The 17,574-nt window shown below is 38.4% G+C and overlaps 2 protein-coding genes and 1 long non-coding RNA gene across 4 annotated transcripts in view; 1 reads left to right on the forward strand and 2 right to left on the reverse strand.

Moving 5' to 3' along the window:
- The first annotated feature begins 107 nt into the window (after positions 1 to 107).
- Positions 108 to 6,307, forward strand: LOC124177762. The gene is made up of 3 exons (XR_006869660.1): positions 108 to 205; positions 6,066 to 6,074; positions 6,181 to 6,307. It is a non-coding gene; the product is annotated as an uncharacterized LOC124177762 (long non-coding RNA).
- LOC124177732 (neuropeptide SIFamide receptor) overlaps positions 584 to 17,574 on the reverse strand; it is a 75,804-nt gene continuing 58,813 nt past the window's right edge. For both annotated transcript variants that reach the window (XM_046560477.1, XM_046560466.1), the window contains one exon: positions 584 to 9,590. In XM_046560477.1, coding sequence (XP_046416433.1) covers positions 8,807 to 9,590 — 784 coding nt within the window. In that variant the 3' untranslated portion in view covers positions 584 to 8,806. The remainder of the gene's footprint in view (positions 9,591 to 17,574) is intronic.
- LOC124177753 lies at positions 11,216 to 12,464 on the reverse strand. Its single transcript, XM_046560526.1, has 2 exons — positions 12,413 to 12,464; positions 11,216 to 11,848 (listed from the first exon to the last, which is right to left on the reverse strand). The coding sequence occupies exons 1-2, from the start codon at positions 12,422 to 12,424 to the stop codon at positions 11,606 to 11,608; spliced, it is 255 nt and encodes an 84-aa protein (XP_046416482.1). The 5' UTR covers positions 12,425 to 12,464; the 3' UTR covers positions 11,216 to 11,605.

Raw genomic sequence — 17,574 nt, forward strand, 5'->3', positions numbered from 1 at the left:
GTAGAATCGCGAACAATCGAGCAATAGCTGAGCAAAAAAACAGATTTCCACGTCGATAACGGAGCGCTGGAATATTCCGTAAGATGATACGAGATATGCTTTGCGAAGAAATTCATTCCCCGATACGTTTTAAGGGAAAAGAATATGCGTGGCCGGGAGATTTTATGGAAGGGAAGAGAACGTGGTATACATCTATACGTGTTACGTAAGTAAAAATAATCTCTGACTTCGACGTATTAAGTCAAACGCGAGACAGACTAGATGATTTATTTTAGTTTATTGGGAAAATACATTTAATTTATGTACTATATTTGCTTCATATTTGAGTGATGTAGCATAACAGTCTTGTTCAAAGAAAATCTAAAATCGAATAAGAAAATGAGTTAATAAATGCAATGCACTATTCAGCACTTTGCTTATTATTATCATACTTATACATATAACGATCAGTTGGATCAAAGGTGTCTAGTTGCAATAATCAAGACCTGTGACACTATATCGCATCGAGTACTTATCTTGGGAATAATGTTTTACTTTTAATTATAATTTTTTTCATTTTTATATATATATATATATATATATATATATATATATATATATATATATAGAAATATATTCATGCCTAGTACGTTGGGTGAAACCATGTAACCGTTTACACATCCAATCACGATGAATTAGATAGAATTTCGTACATTTAAATTATCCAGCATCTACGTAACGCATAATATATAATAACTGAAATATATTTCATAATATAGTCAGCTTAGTTACATCACTGTGTAGTTGATTATTAAATAACTTTTGCATTACGCTACGTCACGTTATAAGTGTAACTTATCAACAAATGGTTATACATATACAATATTTCTTCCAGTTCGCAAATAGCTTACCTAATATGTTTCTATTATTTCATTGTTAATTGGATGAGCATCTCATATCCACGTAACACGTATCTTATATATGTTGATTTTTTTTTCCTATACATCAAAACTGAACCAGTCGAACTTCACGATTAGCTCATTGGCATATAATTAAAATCTTTTGTCTTGTTTTTTTTTTTTTTTTTTGGTTCTGTAATTTCTTTCACAGGGTATAACAAATTTTTTTCCAGCTAATCGTGACACGAGATAAAAAGATAATAATTTTATGCATGCAGATTACGGAGAGTTTCGATGCCTTATCGAACATAATCAAATACTGCACAATTATTTCGCAATCGTTCCTCTCTCAAAACGTACAGCTCAACCGTTTCCTATACTCTTGATTCTACGAATTGATCCATCTTATTCATTTCCTGTATTTCTCGTACAATTTACCTTTTTTATTATTCATTGGAGGCCAGGCTGTTCTGATTTACTCGAAACGAAGTCGATAATTATGCATAAATATGGAAACTAACGTTACATTGAAATATCATCCCACAAGAATAATGTTTTATCTCAAAACGGTAAATATTGTATATCCAGCATTGAATCGTTCTTTTTTCTTCTGCATTTTGTCATACATAACTTACGTCTAGTTGCATGCGTGATAAAACTTGAACAAGACCTAAGCCACTACGTTTTATTTCAAGCATCTTCGTTAAAGTATTTTTTTTTCATACACGTGCATGAGTTTTTTATTCTGTCAGTATGCTCCATAATTGTTCGATAGAATGAAACAGAAAATTCCGCTAGAAATGAATTCAAGTTATATTCAAGGTCGTATAATTTATCAAGTGTAAGAGCGAGTGACATTTTAAATTGTATTGTACCAATTTTCGTCCCCTTCTACTTTGAACATCGTCTTACGTTATTTAATATATTATATATTATTATATGTTTCAATTCATTGATCAGAAATATTTCCAAAATCTTACTCGGGTCATCTGTTAACATTATTTTTTATGAAAATACAGACATATTATATACACAGATAATGGGTAATACAATTTCAAGCTATACACGTTAAACATACAATGTTTATATACGTACGCAATGGGTCACAAATTGTACACATACATATATAAATTACAGTTTTGTACCAGTTACACAAGTCAAACAGCACTCTTCTTTTTTGTTTTGTCTCTTCTTGATTTAGGTATATTATTGTGACGATCTATTCTTTTTCTTTCATTTTTTTCGACAATACAATTCTAGAATACTATTTATCAGACATTTTGACTCGATGATGAGTTTCTTGACATCGGGTTAAATATGTTTGCAATAACTTGAGACTCCTTTTCCGTGGAATCATCTTAGAACAGTGTTAAAAGTTATTCAATATTCCATTAAATTTACGTGCCGTCCGTCTTACAAGCATTGAATAGAATCGTAGAAGTCACAATTAGGCCTTACATATTACACCTACTGTAATACAAATGATATAGCTATTTATATACGGATGGTGCTATTCAATTTCAAGCGATGCAATTTTTTATTCAATTGCGTATAATTACGTAACTCGTCAACCTGTTACATATATATATACAATACATATAGAAGCTACTTTAAGATAGTGAAAAAAAAAAAAAAAATTAATTTAATTTCAACGTTACATATAACGCAGTACATGCGAACACTTAATTTTCGTCTCGTAACGAAGTGCCGCATTTTCAAATTAGATTATTAAAAATTGCGCGCGAATGCTTTTACGCAATTCTCATTTCAACTGTACTCAATGATATTTTTGAACATGAATTTATATCTTCTAAGATATACATGCCTTTTTAAAATTACAACGGGTATACTGTACAGTTTTAAAAAATATATAGTGTGTGTGTGTGATTTTGTTTATTTCTTTTTTTTTTTTTTTTTTTGTTTGCTTTTTTTACATTTTTTTCGTACACCATACCGTTCACTGTAACAAAAATATATTATATTATCTATACGAATAGAAAAAACCCCGTAACGTGAGTGGTAATAATAATGCGAATGAGAATGAGGAGGGCATATTTATATAGACGATGGACTTGGATATTGACCGTGAACTAACAATACTTAACCGTGATGATATTGCATCGATGTATTGGTGGAACATGGTTCTATTGAATGACGACGTAAGTGTAATAATAACGATCGCGAGTTTTGTCGTCGATATCTTTGCAACTGACACACATTGTCAACCGATTTCGAACAAGTCAAGTTTCTACGTCAACTCAATTCGCGATAATTAACCAAACTGGGCACACATAATTGTTATTTTTGTAATATTTTTCATACCGTTCGCAGTGTTTAACAGCAGAATAATTACAATATAACGTTATACGTCATATATTGCTTCGTGCAATTCTTTATTGCGTCGTAAAAGTGTATTGTATACTTACTAATTCACTCTCAGGCACTTATAATTTACGAAATATATTATGTGGTCAGATATTTGATGAATCGATAGATCGTGGATATGTCATAATCGATCAAATTCGTATTCGAAGTTCACGGTTAATATGTCTACATAGCTCATGTTGTTTCGATAGTTTTTATCTCTCTATTCCTTGCTTTTTGTACAGCAATCAAGTGCTTTAATTTTTTTTTTTTTTTTCTTTTTCATTCCAATTGTTCTTCGTCTTTTACGAGATTGCTTCTTTCAAGTGTCGATAAATAATTCAAAAGCCGATATCTACGATTTTGGTGGGCTATTTTATGTGGCCGTACCATTTTTAGTTTATATGCTCTATACGCGATCGTACCAATTATCCTACATTTCTACTATTGTAACGTGACGGTGTGAATTGAATCATGAGAAGCAGGATTTTCTCACCAGGTTTCGAATATCGTCTGACTGGATACAAGCCATAGAGGAGTTTTCCGAGTCTCTTTTATTCGTTTAACGTGCAAGTGTTGTCAGAAATAATATACAAGGGTGTCTATTTTCGGAACCCCGTGACTTTGGCGATTACAATCACATCCCAAGCCCTACCGGGAGTTGAAACTGTAATTTTCCCAAGGTGCAACGTAGTTCGAAAAAATGACCAGCTGTAAACCCATTACCGATGAAAGTGCGATATACCTCGTTGTTGAAACTTGACGATCGACTTGGCGAACGCGGTGAGATTAATTAGTCGAAATTGAAACCACCCCTAACTTTGAACCTGAAGCAAATAATCAGATGTGCTAATTACGGAACCCGCGGTAATTCGATGAGGGTAAAAGCCGAGATCGCACTCGTCACGAGCAGACGAGCTGATGGGAAATCGCCCCAATGTTGTACAAGTTGTTCAGAGGGCTTCAAACTCACATGAGTTTCATGCTGAGCCATGGGGAGCCATACGGGACTATTGTACCGTAATTGAGCAGGTTTTAGTGTAGGTACAAGGTTCCCCAGAGTCTTGTCGGGACAAACTAGTTCCAGGGTTCCGGTTTGCCGGGTCTTTGCAGTGCCCGATAAGTGGCGATGATAGACCGGTGCAAATGGCACCCCGTGAGGCTTGCAATTGGGAATTGAATTACTCGCCCAAGCTCCTGTGTTAAATCTTCGAATTCGTTCCTCCTGATATCGAAGTTTTTCGGTACATCCCTCGTTCACTTGTTCGGGAGTGAAAGCTCGGATTTTTCTCTTCTAGGCCTCTGCCAGCAGACGTATTTTTATATCCTAGCGTAACTTTTGCGCGAACTTCGTTTTGTGAAATTTTTTGGAGGATCGCTGGTTATTCGAATCACGCTCAAAAGCTGTTTTGAATTTTTTCTGCCGTCTTGGATATACATAAATTTCAGTATTTATAATTTTTTCTCAAAATTTTACGGTTTCTCTGATATCTGTGGAGTTTCTATATCTCTACTTCTCTCGAAAAATCGTATTCTTGAAAATAAAAAATCTTTATCATATTATCTGCGGTTACGTGTCAAAATCATGAACTTGCGATTATAAGAGAATCTGTCCTTTTCATCCCCTGATGTCCTTTACCTACGAAAAATCCTTGTTTCCCGTGAATTTGAGGGTAAATTTTCAACTCACGAACACTGTATTTTAAGTTTATACTCTAGGAGAAGTTGGCAAATAATTTTCAATCTCAACAAACATGCTTCACATGCATTCTTTATTCATATGTCAATTTACTGAGACAAGATTTTTTTTTTTACTCTCTTTGCCCGTTTTATTTAGCAGCGTCTATATACTAGATTTTAACGTGTAAAATTCAATTCAATATCGTAAATGCGATTGAGTAAATGCATTATCAACTAGCTGAATCAAATCTTTTGTTCCACAAATAAGAATATCACTAGATAGTCGTTCCACAAATATAGCGTTTCAACTTTCCCGGAGAAACGAAGAGATCTTAAATGTAAGTTTAGAAACCAGCCAAATTTTGGAGGATTATTCGGTGACGAATGAAATAATATTGTTTCAAAGTACTTAGGAATCGTGAAGTTTTTTTATTCGAAAAAGCGTAATTACGTCTCTACGTCTTTTACTCATAAAAAAGATGCTGAAATTTTTCTGACGGACACTTGAATGTATGTGTACCCGTTTTTAAGACATCTATCAAATTTAAAATTTCTCTCATATGACTGAATAATTTTATCATCAGTTAAATTTATGCACGAATAAAAAGTTTCTTAAATTTTAATCAACATTTATAGAAAAGTTATAAATTTCCAGGAAATTTCAGAAAATCTGCTATCTTTCTGTCAGGATTCTCTCGACTCTCGATCTTTTGCAACGGTATTTTACGGTTGAAAATTTCCTCGGATGGAGATTAAGTTACTAATGGTCAGCAGTAGCTATTCGTATTGGGAATGAAAATTAAGTAACACAAGTGTGTGTGTGAAATGGTGGTTAGTTTAATTCCATTCACGGGGCACCTGCATAAGTGACAGTTTTTGGACGTTATTGGACGTTCGCGAGACTGCTGTTATGACGGATAAAATTAAATATTATGTACCTAAATATAAGCAGTGATGCATATAAACATTATTATAAAAATACCTTTGCTCAAGGTATGGAGGAAGCTTGTGCTTAAAAATAGTGTGAAATAAATGAAATTTTCAAATTAGAAAATAGTTTTCACGACTTAGTACATTAGTGTGGTTGTCCAATCGTTTTTTTTTTTTTTTTTTTTTTTTTTTTTTTTACCCTCTTGTTTACAGGAACATCCGGTGAGTGTGAGGCTATTTGACTGTGTGAAAACCATGTTATACGCTGATAAGGTAAAAAACTCAACTCACAATCAGTAATATTATACCATCCGAATTTTCTCTTCAGACGGAAAAATTTACTTCGATTGAAGTTGTCCGATAATTCTGGAACTGAGTCTTACAGTTGAAAAACAGAAAAGTTGCATTATATTGATTCGAAGCGAGAATAGCTTACAATTAGCCTTGCTGTTGAAAATATTCAAGAGCTGAAATTTTGTTTGGTGAGGCTCATACCTGGACCATTATTTCAACTATTCTGCAAGGAAAAAGTTTTTTGACATTTTCTTTAATTTAAAATCCACAAATCTGCCGATTGGTGGTATGATGATAACGATATGAACCGAACAATGTTAAATTTATGAAAAAATCATAAGTGCAGTGTGAAGTGAATTAGCTTAAGCATTCCATTAACCTGCGGCAAGATTTTAAAATTCGCAGTGAAACTGATTAGATAATAAATTAGGACGGATGCCCTGAACAAAGAAAGTATCGTCAGTGATTTATACATAATGATTTGCAGAGCATTTATCGTAGTAATTACGCAAATTAGACACGTGATATCTTAAATTTTGTCTCTCCTCTGTTACAATCAGAAGTTAATTACCAGATGTACTACACTATAAACAAAACGTAAGTAAACTATCGTAATAACCTTTCAAATTGTTCTTCGAGTCTAATATGTGCAGATGCTAACGTATTAACACTTTTCACCCCATCACTGAGCGAATCAGTGATCCCTACGCGAATATACCTCATGAATAATTATTTTTGATCCATTTAAACGCGAAAAAAGTCCCTATTCAGACCTGAATTATTTCAATTACAACTTGCCGAAAACAGTTTTATTAATATGCAATTAATGTATAACATACAGCTGCAGGTTTTATATACCACGATATAATATTAAAATAAAACGCACAATTTATACAATGGAAATTGATATTCCTAATATTAATAAATCACAATGGCAACGGTGGTAACATTATACAAATAATAATAATGATGATAACAACAACAACAACGACAACAACAACAACAACGACATCAACAACGCTGACAATCATAGTAAAAGAAGTTTAATTAATCACGAGTGAAATTATAGGCATAAAATGAGAATGTGAGGATGAATGATAATAACAACGACTATTTGTGTGATTGCGATAATAAGGAACAAGTTTTACACACATAGTAGCGGCATAATCAATAATGCGGATGATGTTACGTATAAATTAATAATCATAAACGTAATGACGAAGTTTCGTACTACGAGTGTTGCAATTTTGCACTAAATTGTTCAAATCACGTACGCCTAGCGTATAATATTTCCGATTTTACTAACCGTTTATAGACATGGTCGAGCAGAAAATAAAAATACAAAACCATAAACATTAAGCAGTAGGCACGAGCTTGTTCAACATTGTGGAAATAATTGGAACCGAACACGTTGCCGCGCATGGTCAATTGTCACGCGTGTCTAACACTGTGCAGGCCGTAACTCACTATCGGTGTGTCTGTACCCGTGTTTGTTTGCGGAGTATTAATTCTCATCGCCTACAATCGTTTTCACGGACTACTAGAAAAACAAAAAAAAAAAAAAAAAAAAAAACGGCAAACAGCGTTCCTCTTTTTTCGCTTTTAATTTCAAACCCCTACGCATGTCTGGAACATAGGTATGTAGTTGTACAGAGTTTCTCGTTCGCCTTCACGCATAATTTAGAATGTCTGTTAATTTTATTCGATTTTGTTTATTTTGTTTGGTTTTTTTTTGTATTTTTTTTTTTTTTTTTAATTTTTTCTTCTTTTTTTGTACGAAATGTGCGTAGCGAATAATGGTACATGATAATTATAGGATATGACGCGTTAAGTATAGGTGTATTGTATATGTATGTATAATGTAGTATAATATGTTTTGTTACCAAGAATATTTTGTATATTATTAAAGGGTATGTTAGCTATGGTATGTTCACCAATTATAACTTGAGATAATCAATTATAGAAAGTACGATACGCTTTCACACGACGTTATACATGGTATGGATATAGGTATAGTAATTAAGGTATGCGTTAATACGTTACATAGTATGATCATTTCGACAAATATGTAAGTAGGTATATTTTAGGTAGAACAATGTTACTTGTTTTTCTCTCTTTCTTTCTTTTTTGAATTGGATGCTCGATTGTTATTTATTTATCTTTTTTTTTTTTCTTCAAACGGTGGTAATTGGAAAGGAATCGGATATACGTAACAACGACCGTATCAGACGCGGTAAAACGGCATGCCCGACGTGTTCATTTTTACGATGGATTCAAACACGTCGAGGAATTCTTACAGAGATTCTTATCGCGTACTCGCCGGTAGGTGCGATCCTTACTTTTGTTGTTGTCGTTGTCGTTATCGTGATGCGAAAATCTGATTAACCATTTTCGTTTCGGGCTCGTTTCGAAGCCGACAATAACAGCTCGTCGAGATATCTGGACCGAGAACAAACCAACCGACCACGACAGGGTGATCGAAGCACACAATCTTCGGACCAGCCTTCCAATGAGCCCCGGGTACATCCTCGGGGTTCGTTCAAGCCAATAAACTCGAGAAGGCGGAAATCGGCTCGATTTCAGCGAATCGTCTCCTCGTCTTTAATTTTCGATAAATCGTTTTCCATTCTCGTCAGTTCGCCTGCCCGTTTCACCGAGGCTTAAACGCCGGTGTGATTGAAGATGTAGGAGACGTTGCTGTCCTGGTGAACCGGCGGTCCGTGAGCGGCGGCCGCTCTCCTCGTCGAGGAGTTGTTGTTGGTCACGTAGTAAGAGGACTTCCGCATGCTGGTTGAGGAGGATATCATCGCCACGGTCTCGTAGTAGCGGAGCTTTCCGCAGCACCGACCGCTCTTCAGGATCGCCATGAAACCGCGGCGGTACTTCTTGTTGAAGAAGGCGTAGAGGACCGGATTTATGCAAGAGTTGCTCGAACCCAACCACTGAGCGATGGGCGTCGCTATCTGGAGGATCTCTTCCTCCCACTCGTCTATCTGACCGCCGAGCTTTATGCGGGCGAATATTATGTAGAGGGGAAGCCAGGAGAGGACGAAGAGGATGACCACGACGACCAGCATCTTGACCACCTTCACCTTCGACTTCTGCTGGATCCTCTCCATCTGGGCGTCCTTCGTGTCGTTCGGTATGTGACGCTTCCACACCTTTATCCATATCAGGACGTAGCACATGGATATCAGGATCATCGGCAGGACGTAGCACAGCATCAGGTTTCCTATCAGGAAGAACAGCGATCCGTCCAACGGCTCCGGCCAGACTTCGAGGCAGAGCTGGACGTCCGGCGCGTAGCTGAATATCACGACCAGGTCGAAGAACAGCAGCCACGGCAGCGTCGCCGTCAGACCGATGAACCAGATCACCACGATCATCATGCGAGCCCTTCGCTTCGTTATTTGACACTTCAGCGGCCACCAAATGGCCAGGAACCTGAAATAAAGGCGATTCGTTAAATCGTGGAGGCTGGTTTACGGTACCGCTTGCAAGGTGTTATCCAATTACGACGCTGCGTAAGTACGCGCTGTCTGCCCGCAGCTGCCTGGTTATTATCGATATAACATATTCGACACGCTTCAAGGAGCTTTAATGACCCCGCTGAGACCGCAGCGTTGATCGGTATAATTAATGACAATGGACGTTTTTTCTTGAATCAATTACGTTGTACACCGGAGCTTCGTTAATAACGTCTTATTCGAGCTTGTTCAGGTGTTTGATAATTCTACAAAATTAATTAACGGCATTGGTTCTCGACTGGTTCGAAAATCCCACTGAAACAACATTGTACTAAATTTTTCTGTACCACATATGTGATCATCGCAATTGAATAATTCGTTATCGTTGTTATACTGCGTGGGGAAAAATTTGATTTCGATTACACTGTATCTGGGATGAAATGAATTTGGTCCCGACTTACTATCGGATTTCACAGTTCTGTTTCACAAACTTTGACAAAGTCTATACCACGGGAGTCACCGTATATTATACATCGATCGCGATGAACCCGGGCGAGTCATTAAACCGAGGTTTAATTGAAACGATTAATTTGGAGATAAGGACAGATTCAATTAACCGACGATAGATGAACGTCGTGTTTTCGCGGGAGTTGCGGAATCATTATGCAAGCCGATATAAGCGGAGGTAATTAAGCCCGGCCATTTCAAACAGCGAAGACAATAACCGAAGGTTGATCTTTTTTCTTAAAACACCCACGTCGCGATCCGTGTCCGTCGATGACTCTTTCACGACCTGTGTTAATTATCGGAATATCCATGAAGGGTAATCGGCACGCGGAGAGTAACAGGCAGGGATTGTCGGGCACCAATTGAGACAGAGACCCTGCAGCTGTTTGTGATTTATGCGATTCCGTCGCAATCTAGACTCTCGGCTAAATTACACTCGCTTCTGCCGCAGTCGAGCGCATATAATCCGGGTACCTCACGTGACGAGACAATTGCACTTTGCATTACCATCCACACACTCGGAGCCACGTGCATCCGACTCTTCTCTAAGGTGTAGCGAATGTCTTTACCGAAGAATAGACGCCGGCCACCTTGTCGAAAGGATAAAAATAACTTTTAATGTCGCACGCTCGCGAGTCTCACCATTCTTTCAAAATTACACTCCTCTACTCACGATCGTGTGATATTTACTCCTACTTTGCCTAACGCGGTTCGTTTGCTTGTCAGTTTCGTTACAAATGCCAACTATTTTGCCGATTCGAATGCATGGATGCGATTCGAGTGGGTTCCCGGATGCTTACTTCATCATTGCAGCTCGCCTCGGTCGATTTGCGTTCGCTGTAATAACTGTGAATGAAATTATCTGTACCGAGAAGAATTTTCGAAGGACAATATTCTCTTCACATCTTCAACGAGGCAAAATTTATTCACATTCGAGACGTAACCGCAATGCAATTTCGAAACCGCTTAAAATTTTGCCTCGGATATTTGATCGACCGTGCGATTTCACGATAGAAGAAAAAAACAAAAAAAAAAAAAACGATCGAATCAACGAACAGGGTAATCGTGGAAAAGCAAAGTATAATCACACAAAAATAAGGTTTAAAAAAGAAATTTTATTTGAATTTGATCGAAACGCCTATTATAGTGAAGATGATCATGGTGATAAAATGACAAATTTCACAACGCAGCTAACAGCGCAAAAGCTTTCCGAGTAAAAAGCTCTCACCCTAGAAAAATTGCGTTTTAAACATCTTCCGAATCAGTGCTATGGGGGGGGGGGGGGGGGGGGGGCGGGGGTGGGTCGGAGGATAAGAGAATAAATTGTTTTTCATATTTTTTTGTTTTACATTTTTGCTCCCTTCGACATCGCGGCAGTCGACGATTACTCGCCGGTGTCGAGGGGCGAAAGGAAATCGAGGGCTGCTGCAGGTGGCGGTGGATTGCGGTGGGCATGGGGCCTGATTGCGTAACCCGATTGAACGCCTAGTGGTGGCCCCAGACGGGGACCGGGGCGTATCCGTGACCGGCAAGCACGGTCTTGGTGACGACGGGCGGGGAGTGGACCACCGGGGCGATCGGCTGGTGGACGACGTGGGCCCTCAGGACCGGGACGGCGTGGCTGATCACCTGGGGGGCGACGATGGGTCCGTGGCCCCAGCTGATCGGTACTCCGGTATGGCCCCCGGGAACGGCGGCGACGACGGCCAGGACGGCGGCGAGAACGACCTGGGAATCATACCCGGTGAGAATCGAGCTCGGAAAGGAGGAGGTGTGGGACCATTTTTGACGAAACAACTCGGAGCGCTCAGAGGGAGTCCGGAGCGGTTATCCCATGCTTGAGTGGTTTCAACCACGTTTTCTTTTTTTTTTTTTTATTAACCCCGGACCGAGTGAATGGCACCGGTTCACCGTTTATCGTCTACGCTGTGCGTGCACATGGAACGAGTTATCATTTGGACAAAGAGAAAAGGAATCGACTATTAGATCTGCGCGCACTCTTTCCCGATTGTCTCTGTCGTTTTCTTTGTTTTCTTGTTCGAGTCCGCGATAGCCAGTTTTCTTTTTCGGTACTTTGGTCCCCGCGTTCGAGGATAAGAATTGGAAATAAAGACGAGATAACAGCGCGAATAAAATTGTCCCGAAGTCGTTTATGATCCTTTTTGATTTTAGAGTAGTTGCATTTTTCTGACTGGATGATTTACACTTCTAGTAACGAATCGAAGAAACGAATCGAGCGTGTAACCGAGACTTTGGCGATTGACGCGTTTTCATTACTGTGTTTCGACTTACCAACTTGAACATGTTGAATGAGAGAGGAGTTTACTACTTGGAGGTAAGTAAGCTTGTGCCTCTGCATCGGATCTCCGGGGTTTTATAGTGGTTTTGAATTGAAAAAATGACCGGTGATTGGATGGAAAATTTTTGGTCACGTGGGTCAACAAACCAGATGACGGCATATTGCGAATAATTGAGTCAGCCGGTTTTGCACTGGTGGGGATCGGTCACCTGATCGGCTTTTCTCCCCCCGAATCCCCTTTTCGAACTTATCCACTCGCTGCCGACATTATCGACTCCCGAACGCTTGTCCCTCCACATTCGACTCCAGGGAACGGAACTCTTTGTACCTTCGTCCCTTGGTTCCTAAAATTTGCTTCGAGGTACCGTTCGAAGTGCCTTGTTTCGTGGATAAGAGCGGTGAATTTTTGCACGAAACAAAAATAACTGACTCGATCAGCGAGTAAGTTTGGTGCCAATGTAGTCGGAGAAAATTTTTTGCTGTCAAAGTTTTGCAAGCATAGCCAAGCAAATTCGTGTTTCGACGTAACAAACCTGTTGGTTAATTAAACTTGTCAATTTCTAGCTGTTGTGACTAATTTTCTTGAAATTAGCTGACTCAGCGAAGTAGATTTTTCCGCGCGTTGTCAAACCTGAACGCAAAATATTTTTCTTAGTTTTCCATCATTGCGGCTGAGGGAGAAAGAAGAAGAAAAAAAAAAAAAAAAACGGAAAAACGGTAAAGAAAACGTAACGTCGACGATTTTCATGTAAACGAAATTAGCGGAGAGTTTCGAGCGATTTCCGCGCCCCTTTTATAGCCACAAGCCGTGGAAGTATTTCCCATAAAACGATCGTCTTCCTTGTAGAAATCGTTCCATTCGTCGAATAAAGTCGGTTTCGAGTTTCGGGTAAAAGTATTCCGGGAGACGAAGCACGTGTTCTTTGGGCAATAATTTGACATGAATTATAATAAATTTCAAACTCCTGCAGTGTATAGAAAGTTGTCGCGACGTAACTTTTTCCGATAAATAGAATCCAGAGAATATTACGTTTCCGCTTTACGACAAGGGCACTATAATGCAACATATACGAGAGTGTGGAGGCGGCTGTTTTGTAGGGCTTTAAAATGTTTTTAGAGGGATGAAATGGGCTGGGTCACACGTCAGAGTTGAAGATAGCGTTGCCTCGTATCCTCCGATGTAAAGCCTGAATTTTTATCGTATTTGTTATTTCTTATGGGCGTGGATACACTCTGCTTATATTTCTTATTCCAGAATTCTGACCCTTTTCAATTTTCATTCCACTTCTTCTGCCATGTTATTTTCAATAAAAAAAACGCAGCGACGTTTTTTTTTTTTTTTTTTATTGAATTAGCCAAAAATGATTCGACGAAATTCTGCAATATCGGGCAAGTGAGAAATGTTTGGAAATTCTTTCTCACTGATTTTTTGCCCGTCCAAAGTAGTGGGACTGTATAAAAAGCTCATCTCGTGTAACAACTTCAACTCCAGTTTCACTCCTTTTTTTTTTTTTTTTTTTTTTGGTTTCTGTTTTTTGATTCTTCTCCTTTTTTGCTTGTCTGAAAAATCGTCCAACATTTGAAGAAAATATAAGCCTGCTGCACGGTTGAGAGTGAAATGAGCTTTTATGTAACTTTCACATAGTAACAGGAATACGAAAAAGAATGCTTAAGATTAATGCCACGTTGTTTTCTGGATTCGTGCGTAGAAACGGTCTTGCAAAGGCGTACGAGCTTCTCACGACTGAGCAATTTTCCCTGAAAATTAATGCGAAACAAAAATTTATCAAGATACTGATTAGGTTACAGAAGAAACTGTGCAGCTTCGACGATACATCGAATTTCGATAAATCTGCGGAGAAAACAGAGACCTCGAAAAACTTGCGTGCCAAATCTTTCGCGCTGAATTGAAAGGCAAGAACTCGAGATCGATAATGGGGAAATTTGAGAAACACAGCTTGCACTATGATGTGCAAGCCTGTATTCGGACCTTAGCCGCACAGATGAAGATCATTAATCAGTAATCCGACTAATTGCAGTCTTGTTTGCGATATTCGCCAGCCTAATGATAAAACGGCCAAACATGATAGAAAGAATTTCGTATGTCTAGTGACTAGAAAATTCTAGTAAAAACGGGTAACATTGCAATCGAGGCTTAAATATTGTCGGAATTACAGAAGATCCTGATACAAAGTGTTTATAGTTGGCAATATTTCGTTTTCTCGCTATTGCAACGTCGAATCTATTTTCTCAGTTTCCGGAACTTATTTTACTCGAATGAGGCCTTAACGTCGATTTATCGTTCCACTAACGTCAAATTATCTCAATGGCCAGAAGAAAATATAATCCGAGTGACCGTTATCAAAAAGAATGGTGACACGTACTATTCATCTTCTGGTTAGACTAACAAAACTCATCTTCATTCCGTAGCCAGGATAATATTTCTCGTTTATGCCAAGTAATGAAAATATACTAAAAAAACTGTGCATTAACGACAACTAGAAATTACTCTCGATGCGACCGCGGCGGAAGGTTGAAACCGTGCCTGAAAATTCACGAGTGTTACATTCTATACGCCTATGCACCGCAGGTATTACACGTGCAGAAACATTATGCAATTTACAGGCAAAGGTTGAAGGATTGGGTCACTGGCACGCCTGTTTTGCGCTCTCCTGAGTCCAGAGACGCGATATATAAACGCGGGAACTTGGGCGATTCGTTTCACAACGAGACTTGACTCGGCGATCAAACGTCCGCTTAAAAAACTCTAAACTCGATCTCGAATGCCGCCTGTAGTCTCGCGGATCACAAATTTGGGAAAAAGTTTATTACCGACACGCTAATTACACCGGAACTCGTTCAATTCCCCTGTTCTAATAGCTGCTATTTGCACGAGCACAAAATTACCCCCTGTTATAATGCCTCCCTTCGAATTATGCTCGGGTATAATTTTCACGTATATCTACCCTTTATGCTGAATAAGAGCACCGCACTGCGGACCCCCTAAACTTCCAAGTCAACGAGCGCCTCTTTGTTGTAAAACGAGCCGAGTGCCCAGGCAAATCTCATCGTCGATTAAATATCCTTAAAATTATTTTCATATTTTCAGGCACCGACCGCCGCCTTATTTTAGGCTCCATTTTTGGCCTTGAGGGAATTATACTTCGCTTGAAACGTGTTTGAATTTACTAGAAAAATCTGTAGAGTTTTGGAAGAATACTATTTTTGTCGATTGAAATCAGTCGCAGGTTGCGATAAGTTTCGAAGGTACACTTTTTGAATTCGCGTGCTGCGAATTTGAATTCGAATCTAACGTTTTTTCCCGAATAGGCAAAGCTTGGAACAATCGTAAAGAAATGAGATGAAGTTTCCCAATATTTCGAGGTTTTTTCCAAAGTACCTTATGGAATTTTCACGATTCGAAAATTCCTGCAAGGATTTAACCGACCGTTAGCTAGCTGAGAAACTATTGCCTTTGTCGATCGTGAAGAAAATAAAAAAAAAAACGGTGAGAAAAGCATAAATTTGAAATTTCCAATTCCGCATCGATTTTACATTCACAAAACGGTAGTGCAATCAGTGGCTTGGAGAAGTTGGTGCTGAATCGGTGTTCGTAATTGGGTTCGGTGTGGTGGTTATATCGCGATGGAAACTTTGATCGCATAAATTCACTTCGTAGCACAGTTAGAACATAATTATTAGCTGTTCGTGCAGAGCAAGCGAACTATACAAAAAAAAGAAAGAAAAAAGGAAAGAATAGAAAAATGCCAAGTACAGTCGCGTCAGAAGAAGCACTGAAATACTTTTTCGGTAATAGTAACGATAAGGCACTCACGTCAAACTGGAGCCCGCAGTTAATTACATTTTACAAGCCAAATATTTTTGTAAATTTAGCTCTCGCTAAACTCACCCGCAAAGTTGAAGTTGTTGAAGAAGTGTTCTTTTTTTTTTTTTTTGTCAGGTGAGAACCGATGTTTAATAAAAAATAAAATAAAATCGTCAAAAAAAGAACATTCAGCGTACAAAATATCATTCCTGGACGAATCGCGAGCGAATAAATTTTAATCCAAGATCGCAAAAATGATTTCGTGATATATCTATGTCAGCAAATAAAGGTGGAGACTGATCGTTATCCGTTTGTTTAACGACATTATTAATAACACCGGGCTGTTAACACGGTCAATATTAGCCGAATCTGTTATTGACTATCGCCAGAGTTTGCGCAAACTCACCGACACATCGATCCCCGCATTTTAAGAAACTGTGTGTGCTTTTTTTCAAAGCTATACTTTCGACCCGGTGGGAGAGAAGCTTTTTTCGTATCATGCAAACGAGCTTATCAGGCATCGGGACGGGGAACGATTGACTTTTGGCGATTACACAGTCGGCGAATTGGAGAGCAAAAAATTTGAAGACTTCGAAAGGTTAAAATTATACTACCCGACCTATACGAAGGTTTCATCTGAGAATATTTTTGCCCAAAATATTTTGCGAAGTTTTGGACCTGGATAAATCTATTCGAGTGACTTGCTCAAAATAAGAGGCTAAGAAGAAGAAAAAAAATAATTTACACGTCCCTCTTCGCTGAACTGGAAATATATTCTCTCGAAGTTAAAAATTTTCTTTCTCTCCGCTCAGGTCAAAGAATATAATTCGCAGGGAACGGAAAATTTCACTGTTACTGTAGGAACGAAGAAAAAAATCTAGCAAAGAAATTGGGGTAAGTGCTTTTTTTTTTTTTTTTCTCACACGCGCTATTTAAAATGGAGAAAGTCAAATGCTGCGAGGCATCTCTCGGACCTGAGCTGAGAAGTCTACACTGTGAGAGAATTTTTTGTACGACAAAAACTAATCTTCGACCTTGTTCCAAAGTATGACAAAAACAAAGAAAGAAAGAAAGAGACAAAAAAAAAAAACAAAAAACTATCGAAAAAACAGCTTTTCCCCATGAATCTAAATTACAAAATACACAGGCGAACGCACAAAATGGATTACGAAATAGAGCGGTGAAGATCCTTTGCATGGATGCAAACGCTGCCCGGAATATCTTGTTTGTACAAATAGTCTGATCTTGAACGACGGATAGAATGTATAATATGCCCACCTTGGTGAGTGGATAACTGAGCATATACATATATACATGCATGTATGCGAA

The sequence above is a fragment of the Neodiprion fabricii genome, chromosome 1, assembly GCF_021155785.1.
Source record: "Neodiprion fabricii isolate iyNeoFabr1 chromosome 1, iyNeoFabr1.1, whole genome shotgun sequence".
Classification (NCBI taxonomy): domain Eukaryota; kingdom Metazoa; phylum Arthropoda; class Insecta; order Hymenoptera; family Diprionidae; genus Neodiprion; species Neodiprion fabricii.